We start from the raw sequence: 10666 nt of genomic DNA on the forward strand, positions 1-10666 counted from the left end.
AAGAGTATTCTTCGACCAGATTGGCATTTTTGACCTCTTCACTGTTCATCCGTTCATCTATTTTTGTGTTGTATCATTTATCTCTTTTGTGGCCATAGCTATTGTTTGCTGATTGTGTTTTTACTTTAAATAAAATTTTGTTTTTTTTTTTTTAGATCTATTCTCATAGATAATTTATAGAATAATGGTAACTCCGCCCTGAGTACAAAATGTTTTTGTATGAAATACTCACATCAAAGCATTTGACCTGCATACTTATAATAATAATTATTATTATTATTATTATTGACATGCATAATACATCTCATTCTCAATTAATGCTGATTTATAATGATAGTACACAGGGACTGTACTAATGAGTTTTGTAGTACAAAAACACCATGTTGTTATGTGTCAAAAAGAAACATAAAAATCTCTGGAAAAAAAATATAGAGTCGCTGGGGCTGTTTGGTAAAGGAAGGGGAATGAATTCCCCTTTCTCACTTGGTCCAAAAAATAACAAATTTTAAAATATTTCAACTTTATATCATATAAATATTTTATTATTATTATTTAAATAAAAAAATTCATTACAATACAAATTTTTTTTACTTTTCTACTCAAATTCTTTTTACTTTACATCACATTTATCAATTCTAACTCTCACTACCAATTCTTCTTCCCTTCCTCTTCTCCTACCAAACAAGCCCGCTGTTATTCGGTATTCTTTTTGAAATTTCAAGAATGGATATAGATTTCCTGTAATTGTGTTAAATAAATTTCCCCCAAGGCTCTAATAAGAGAAATGTTAGATAGGAACGTTCAAACGTCTCTTCTTCGTCTGTTTATAATAAAAAATATATATTTTATTAAAAAAATACATAAAAATATAAAACTTTTTTTTAATAAAATATATATTTTTTATTATAAACAAACGGGTAGAGGACGCTCAAACGTTCTTGTCTATCATTTTTTTTTTTCTCAATATAGTTTACAAAAGTATTGTCATGCATCGATCCTTTAATATGTTAAACACTTTTTAATATTTTTATTAAAAAATCATATGCAGGATATATAGTTTTATAGAGTGGCCGGGTTGGAATTTTTTCAATCCAATTTGAAAATTATTTCTATACGTGAAAAAATAATAAGTAATCATTGACTTTAACAAAGAAAAATATGCTTTTGTCGCATTGACTTTTTTGTTATATTTCTATTTTTTTTTTCGGAAAATGCTTGTATTACAAATTTTATTTTAATTTTCAAATTCATATGATAGTTCATAATAAATGAAAGAGTGGTACTAAGAGCACTACAACTTTATTATAAAATTATTTACAAACTAATGTAACAATTTGTAATCGGTGGAATATTTAAATAACAAATTTGAAATATCATTTTTTTTTAAAGTATTTCATCAATTATGAATTGTCAAATCAATTTATAAATAATTGGAAAAGTGTATCATAACCGTTTGAGTCGAAACGTGATTTGAAATTAGTTCCAAGCTTTTTAAAAATCAATGTTAACTCCTTAATTTTATCACGAATTTGAAACGAGTCATTCCATTACTTTTTTTTTTCAATTTCATAACTTCTATTAGTGTCATGTCCGTATTCTCTCCCGTTGCCGCTGGGGAGCTCTTCCGAGGAAGAGAAACAGAACGGCCCTTGTCCTTAATTTATTTGCATATATGGCTTCATGATCGGGTGGAATAAAAATAGACCGAACCATGATTGTCGAGCAAGATGAAAGTAACGGCCCTTGTACTTCATCGGCATGGCTTCATGCGCTGAGAACCTGGTCTGATGCTTGCTATAACCAAGAAAATCCCAATACATATATTGTGAATGAAACGAAGACGATACTAGTTAAAAATAAAAATAAAAAAAATAATTATTTTGTGTGGTAAAATTTCATCAAAACACTTTATGAATTCTATTAGTATACTATGTGTCATTACTAATAAAATGATAATACATGTCATTTATTTTTTTTTTTAAAAAAAGACATGAATAAATTTTATATATATATATTGCACTAATGTCGATTTGGATGTGTTTTGGGATAAACCATATATTCAAATGTAACGTTATTTAGCATATTAATATAAGATTCTCATATGGCAATGAAAATTCACCAACTTCAAAAAAATAAAAATAAAAATAAAAATTTACTAAATAGATTTGTTATTAATTTATTCAAAGCTTATACAATAAAGAAAGCAAAAAATAAATCATTTTTCTTTTGAAGATTAAATGAATGATAACATAGCTACTGAAGGCATGCACCATGCAGCAGTGAAGTGTATAGTCCAACAATCTACCGTACAAATTGAGAGTAGTTGACAAACAAGCCCGATATCATTAATTACTCATATATTCCATACACTATTACTTCTTTTCATTATCTATAAAAATAAAAAATAAAAAAAATAAGTAACAATTAGAAAAGGCTAAAACGTACATGCATGCAAGGCCGGTATTAGCCTTTCCCATTCCAGAACTCTGTCCTCTCATAGTCTTCCCATTTTTCTCCTTTTAAAAAACTAGAGAGCATCCCTTTGATTACGTGGGGTACAAATTGCGAGCATGGGGCAGGTTTCCCCTTTTTCTTTTTCATTTTGCCCCACCTCGCACACTTATGGGTTTACAAATTCACACCCATGGCTTGTTGAAAATCACTAGTACCCGTGTGGTGCTGGGGTAGTGTGGGCGGATTGTGTGGGTTATGCGAGTATCCCCGATTCATGTTAAAACATAAGAAAAATCAAACCAAAGCCAGTTTTAATACCTAGAAAGCTAGCAACGCTTCAATATCCATATTCAATATTTAGATTCAAGCCATATTCATAAAGAAATGATAGCAACAGAGACGAGGGAATGAGAAAAACACCAACCTATGGACAAGGATGCAATCGCGAAGCCACAATCAAAGGTCTTGAAGCCGACCTTTCCGGTCTTGAAACCGCATGTTCATGACGTCCCCACGGGCCACAGGACTGGTGGAGGCAACAAAGATGGGAACGATTAGGGATTGATCTAAGGGGGGGTTGGCAGGGGCCATGGCCCCCCCTCAATTCCTAAAAAGAAAATATATATATATATATATATATATATTAGGTAAAAAAAAATTATAAGGTAAAAAATATATATAAATAAAAAAATAATAAAAAAAAGAAGGAACCTACTGGCCTCTACTAATAAATGTTTTTTGCCTTTGACCCCTACCCATAAAAGTTTCTAAATTCGTCCCTGGGAACGATCAATCAAGGCTGTGGCGCTATACGGCCTAGGGGAAGAAAATGGAAGATGAAGAACTTTAAGGTTTTTTTTGGGGTGTTACGCTTTTAGTATTTAGGCTAAACGCACCGTTTGGAGTGTAATGACTAATAGTTGTATCGCACTGTAAAAAAAAAAAAAAAAAAACCTACATGCAACACGTGGTCCACTATTCTCTAAGTCTCTTCATTTCCTTTTAGGTTTCACCGTTTCAACTTTGGCTCTTCTTTTCTTTTCTTCTTTTTGCAAATCCTCCAGACTCCAGTCCGCCATCCTCCTTTGTTGGTAACAAAGATGAAGAGAAGAGGAAGATGAAAAGCTAGAAGAGAAAGAAAATAAGAGAAACATGAAAAAGGGGGTGTGTTTGTGGCGCACTAGGGTTAAGGAAGGGGGGTAGGGTTTTTTTAATTATACATATAATTCATGTGGGAAGGGGTGGTGCGGGGTGGGTCCCCAGTTTTTTTAAATGGCCCACTCACACCCCGCATCGCATTGTGCGGGGAAACAGAAAAAGGAACCGTGGACTGCATTCTTAACGCGGTTTGAATCAAATTAGGGGCGGGGTAGGGCGGTTTGATCAGGGCAGCTTGGTTTAATGCAAGTCTGCTCACCCTTAGGTACAATTAGGGTCGGAATCACGATTTTTTAATACATAGATACTTATAATTTTTTATTTTTTATGTGTGCGTAGGTATTTTATGTAAAATAAAATCATACAAGTTTTAATCTTAATTTTCTACTGAGTTGTAAGTCATAATTGTATATAAAGAGATAAAGTCCAAGCAGGGGTGGAGCTAGTGTTAGGGGTGAGCAAATTATTTGCCCACTGCCTACTGACTGCTTACCAAACTGAACTAAACCGCCATCGACCGCCTACCAACTAATTTCGGTTCGGTAGTTAGTATAAAATTTTGTTTCAAAAGCCGATTCGATAACCGAATCGAACTGCCTTTCATTCCATCCAATTAACCAAACCGACATAAAACGAATCGATGTCGTTTTAGTAAGAACGAAATGTTTGATTTTTTTTTTTTTCCTTTAAAAAAATCAAAACGACATCATTCATTACCCATGTTAACCAACTTAACCGACTGCTTATTAACCGACTTAATCGACTTAACCGACCGCCTATTAACCGCTTAATCGACTTCACTGAAATAAATTCACCGACTTGCATTTCGACAAAAGTCGATTAACCGATCGAATTAACCGCCTACCGAACCGATACCCACCTCTAGCTAGCATCTGCAACTTGTGGGGGCCAAAATAAAAAAATAAAAAAATTAAAAAAAAAAAACTAGTGGTAAATTTTTATATATATTTTTTTGGAAAATCCTTGGGACTTGGGAGCTAAATTGAAGGAAAAAAAAAATTTGGGAGGCCAAATAAAAAAAGTTTGGAGTAAATTTTTAGTGTATTTTTTTTTTTTTTTTTTTTTTTTTTTTCTCGGAAAGCCTTGGGGCTTGGGGACGGGTGGGGCAAGTCCCCACAAGCTCCTGAATGGCTTCGCCCTTGAGTCCAAGACTTCACATCTCATAAAACAAATCTAAGAGGAGGAGGGAGCAGATTCCTCCTCCACTCCCTTTCCCTTTCTACTTCTCACTCCTACTCTCTCCCTCTTATTCTGGTTTTTTCTTTTGTTTATTGGTGTTCTCCGACCAGATCAGCAATTTTTGCCTATTCGCTATGCATCCGTCCATCTATCTCCGTGTTGTACCGTTCATCTGCTCCTTTACGTTACTATTGTTTGCTGTTGTGTTTTTACTTTGAATAAGAGTTTTTTTTTTCTTTTTCGATCTATCCAAGGTTAGTTAAATATGAGGGTTATCTTTCATAGTATGGATATTTCGGTGTAAAGGGTTATCTTTCACGCTCGATTTAAATATATATATTTTTAAGAATATTTAGCTACCATTGTTTTAGATCGAGTCTTCTCAGAGCAGATATATATATATATATATATATGCTTTTTAACTATTTTTGTATATGGATTAGAGGAAAATAATAGACATAGATATTACTTTATTGTAAGAATTTTGTTTATATCTACAACTATGTAACCTCATAGCATGTGGCTCTGATTTTGCAGAACTTTATACTTTGTGATGTAAAAGCTTTATGCTCGTGATCTTTGATCAATGAAATATTCAAATCTTTTGTTTTTTTTTTTTAAAAAAAAAAAGTCATAATTGTATATAAAAGTTATTTGTCTATAAAATCATCATTAAAAAGAATTTTTCTTTCGAATACAAGAGTGTTTTTCGACCAGATTGGCATTTTTGGCCTCTTCACTATTCATCCATTCATCTATTTTGTGTTGTGTCGTTTATCTTTTTTCTAGCTGCAACTATTGTATATTGATTATGTTTTTACTTCAAATAAATATATATATATATATATATATATTTAGATCTATTGCCATAGACAATTTATAGAATACTGGTAAGTCCGCCCATCAGTACGTTATGTTTTTATATGAAATACTCACATCAAAGCAATTGACCTGCATACTTATAATAATAATAATATTAATTATTATTATTATTATTTTTGTCACAATTATTATTATTATTATTATTGACATGCATGGTACATCTCATTCTCAATTAATGCTGATTTATAACGATAGTACACAGGGCCTGTACTAATGAGTTTTGTAGTACAAAAACACCATGTTCTTATGTGTCAAAAAGAAACAAAAAAATCTCAGGTAAAAAAAAATAGAGTCGCCGTTATTCAGTTTTTTTTAGAAATTTCAGGAATGGATATAGATTTCCTTTAATTGTGTTAAATAAATTTCCTCAAAGGCTCTAATAAGAAAAACGATAAATAGGGACGTTTAAACGTCTCCTGTTTGTCTGTTTATAATAAAAATATATAATTTATTAAAAAAATAAAAAAAATACATAAAAATGTAAGACTTATTTTTTAATAAAATATATATTCAGGGGATGATCAAACGTCCCTGCCTATCAAATTTTTTTTCTTTTTTTTCTTAATATAGTTTATAAAAGTACTGTCATGCATCCTTTAATATGTCAAACACTTTTTAATATTTTGATTAAAAAATTATATGCAGGATGTATAGTTTTATAGAGTGGCCGGGTTGGAATTTTTTCAATCCAATTTGAAAATTATTTCTATCCGTAAAAAAATAATAAGTAATCATTGAATTTAACAAAGAAAAATATGTTTTTGTCGCATTGACTTTTTTGTTATATTTCTTTTTCTTTTTCTTTTTTCGCGAAATGCTTGTATTACAAATTTTATTTTAATTTTCAAACTCATGTGATAATTCATAATAAATGAGAAAGTGGTACTAAGATTACTACAACTTTTATTATAAAATTAATTATTTACAAACTAATGTAACAATTTGTAATCGGTGGAATAATTAAATAACAAATTTGAAATATCATTTTTTCTAAAGTATTTCATTAATTATGAATTGTCAAATCAATTTATAAATAATTAGAAAAGTGTATCATAACTGTTTGAGTCGGAATGCAATTTGAAACTGGTCCCAAACTTGTTAAAAATAAATGTTGATTACTTAATTTTATCACGAATTTGAAATAAGTCATTCCGTCACCTTTTTGTCCAATTTCACAACTTTTATTAGTGTCACGTCAGCATTTTCGCCCGTCGCTGTTGGGGAGTGCTTCCGAGGAAGAGAAACAGAACGGCCATTGTCTTTAATTTATTGGCATATATGGCTTCATGATCGGGTGGAATAAAAATGGACCAAACCATGATTGTCGAGCAAGATGGAAGTAACGGCCCTTGTCCTTTATCGACATGGCCACGTATACCATGGTTCCAAAAGCCACTCGGGCCTTCCCCAGAGCTTGGGAAGCCAAAGCGCTTGGCCACGTATAGTCATGAGCTGCAGTCCACTTAAGTAAATTAACCACTTACTCTCTTTATGCTTTAGCAATGTGAGACACAAGCCTCACAACAAATCTCTCTCTCACTTTTCACTTTTGAGTTTCTTTTGCATTGACCCTACTCTCCCCGCTAGGGTTGGCAATTTTTGACACGACCAGTGAACCTGACACGAACACAACACGAAAAAATAAGGTTTGAGTTTATTGTAATCGAGTTCGGGTCATAATCGGGTCAACCCGATTATGACCCGATTAAAATTGTGTCTGGTGGGTCAACCCGTGCCAGACACGATTTTTTTTTTTTTTCTTAAAAAAAAAAAAAAGAAAAGAAAAGAGGAAGAAAGACCGAAGTCCGAAAGACAAAAGTAGGAGTAAACTGTAGATGAACAATGAAGATTGAAGAATCTAGAAACGGAGAATTGGAGAAAGTTGAGAAACTGAGAAAGTAAGAAACGAATCGGAACCTTAGCCCGCTAGTCGGCGTAGCTGCACCGGCCTGCACGGCGCACGCCCGTCGCCCGTACTCCACAGTTGAAACCCTAGCCCGCTAGTCGGCGTAGTCGCACCACCCGCACAGCGCACGCTCGTTGCCTGTGCTCCGCAGTCAGAACCCTAGCCCGCTAGTCGGCGACTCGGCGTAGCCGCATCGCCTGCACGACGCACACCCATTGCCCACACTCTGCAATCGGAACCCTAGCCCGCTAGTCAGCGTAGCCGCACCGACCTGCATGGCGCACGCCTGTCGCCCGCAGTCCGCACTCTCGCACGGTCGCACTTCTCGAGTTCTCATCTTCTCTTGCATCTCTTCCAGATTTTCACTTCAGTGTTTCAGTTTCACCCTTCGATAGTTCGGTCCTGTGCCGATTTAGGTGAATTTTCCATTAGATTTGTTAATGCTTGTATTGATTTTGTTTTGATAAACATTTGGTTCTCAATTCTCTACTTCTCTGATCAATCAAGGATTCAGATTTCAGGGTTTGGTTGAAACAAATGTGTTACCTGGGTCGTGTTCGGGTAACACGGCTGGCAGGCGAGTCGTGTTTGGGTTTAGAAGTTCAACCCGAATAATAATCTGGTCGGGTTCGTGACAGACTTGATTGTGTAATCGGGTTAGCAGGGTCGACCCGAACCCGACCCACTTATCCGAATTGCCAAGCCTACCCCCCGCATGTAAGTCCTTTACATGAGTGTCACGCATACTCCAAAAGCGGAACCAAACTCTTTTTTACTGGAGTCAAACAAAATGCGTCAAACTAAAACACTCGTATCAACCGCGGTGGAAGGCTAACCATAGCTCTGAAATTGTTGGGGAGATAAACATCTAGGGAGTAAATCCAGAGTCAGTTATATATATATATTAAGACACCACTTCTAGGCCAAAAGTCTAAGCTAATGGACTAATTAGGTCCACTTATTTATATTAACTAATTACTCTCTTTATACTTTTTATAATATGAGACACAAACCTAACAAGTACATACACTCACAACAGTAAAAATGATACAACCATGTAGCAAAGCACATTCGACATTAAGTTAATTTGTCAATATCCGTTGACCGTTGTTCAGTTAAAATGATATCACTGATTAATTGAATTGGATTCAATAATAACGCTACATTAGAGTGGTGACCATTAACATCATCATATTATTAAAATAACTTTGACTGTTGGTTTCAAAACTGATGTATGTTGATGCTTCCAACAAATACAAATTAAGTTGTTGGAATTTCACAAAAAAATCAGGCAGTTTAAGAGATCAAACATAAAAATTCAGATAGGTCAAGAGAGAGGCTATGGGTCTCTCCTGGCCTGAGTAACCAAGAATATTGTTGAGCTTACTGTCCAAAACAAGTGAATCTCACAATTTCTCTCTTACAATACCTGAATTTTTTTGAGAGTTGAGCATCTTCATGCTAATTAATCTCAATCCGATGTAATCTCAATCTCAAATCGTTGCATGTATACAAAATAAAATGAGACCGGCTATATATATATATATATGCGTTAGTGTCTCTACATTATTTTTTATTTTTATTTTTATTTTTTTAAAAAAATTAACCATCGAAAAAGAAAAGAAAAGTGTAAGATGACTTTTGAAGATACGTAGGTGTTTTAATCACCCCGCGGCCGAAGTGAGCGGTTGCAACTGCCCAACAGACATCCAAAAAAAGCGGTGTTGTTATAATAAACCAAGGTGTTGCGCGGAATCCAAAATCACTGTCAAATGAAATTAATGTTCAGTGGAATTTAATTGGCCCGCCAGTCTGGCTTTGGAAAAACCAGTCAATAGGTTTATCATGTCAAGCTGCATTGCAGCCACACATCACAAGCCCAGAGAAAATTATCATGAGAAATATAAAAATAAACGAAAAGTATTCTTTTCGAAAAAAAAAAAAACCATTGTGGATCTTTCAGATCATTTTCTGATTTCTACATAACAATAGCCGTGAGTTCGATCTGAGTAGTGGCGTACAAATATCTTGAATCAGCAGCCTGTATATACATATATATATATATATATAACCACAATACAATTTCCACAAGCAATTTACATCCAATTCATAACATTAATTATTCTTCAAAACAACAAAAGGAGATCATTAATTATTCCTGATCAACAACAAGTCAGAGGAGGAAGATCGGATCCTTTCACCGCCTCTGGTTTCTTGAAAATCCTGCTACCAAAAAAGAAAAACCCCAAAGTATGCCCAGCCACGGCAACCAAAAACACACCGCCATTGAAAGACATGACAGCCAACATAACCATGTAAGCCAGCCCAATCCGTACGGCGAACAAGAAGGTTTGGACGAGACCAGCCGCCATGTCGGACGAGCCGGGTTTGACCAAGCGGCAATGAGAGAGAAACTCAACGAGAAAAGAGAGCGCAAAGATGGAGAACAACGCTAACACGTACATGCCGGTGCTTTTGCCCGGCCAGTGAGAGAAGAGTATCTCGGCGTTCGTTCCCCAGAAGAAGGTCATGTGCATCATCATCTTGTGGTGCATCATCCCAGTTGTGCCATTCATGGACGATGGTGGTGGCGACATGCCGCCCATGTCATGCATACCACCGTGATCCATACCATCCATAGCTGATAGCTCTCTCTCTCTCTCAAAGGAACCCTTGGCTGATTAGGGTTTGACTGGTGACAACATGAAATGAATTCATCTGCTCCTTATAAATGAAACCATTACGGAATGGTAGTACATCGGAGTAGTAATGTGTAGTACTACAAGTTTATGGAGAATTTGGAAAAAAACAAAATAATAATAATAATAAAAAAAAACAGATGGCCATGAATCAAATTTGGACACGTCCTCAATGTATACACGTGCCACTTAACGCTGGGGTAAGTAACGCCTCTTTCCCTTTGTAAACAATGGGGAATATTCGAATATATAGGATCCAACATCCATTTCATTTCATTTGGTTTGAAATGGAGTGGATAGCGATCAGCATTTCACACGAAATTAATGTTAACATGATTTTTAAAAAGTTTAAATTGTGTAACATATT

At 34.6% G+C, this 10666-nt stretch overlaps 1 protein-coding gene across 1 annotated transcript; it reads right to left on the reverse strand.

Moving 5' to 3' along the window:
* Positions 1–9682: 9682 nt before the first annotated feature.
* Positions 9683–10297, reverse strand: LOC133878028 (copper transporter 6-like). Its single transcript, XM_062316507.1, has one exon. The coding sequence runs from the start codon at positions 10237–10239 to the stop codon at positions 9763–9765; it is 477 nt and encodes a 158-aa protein (XP_062172491.1). The 5' UTR covers positions 10240–10297; the 3' UTR covers positions 9683–9762.
* Positions 10298–10666: the final 369 nt, after the last annotated feature.

The sequence above is a fragment of the Alnus glutinosa genome, chromosome 9 (assembly GCF_958979055.1).
Source record: "Alnus glutinosa chromosome 9, dhAlnGlut1.1, whole genome shotgun sequence".
Classification (NCBI taxonomy): domain Eukaryota; kingdom Viridiplantae; phylum Streptophyta; class Magnoliopsida; order Fagales; family Betulaceae; genus Alnus; species Alnus glutinosa.

Coding starts and splice junctions, on each gene's coding strand:
- LOC133878028 (XM_062316507.1), bottom strand. CDS start 10,239: ATGGATGGTATGGATCACGGTGGTATGCATGACATGGGCGGCATGTCG.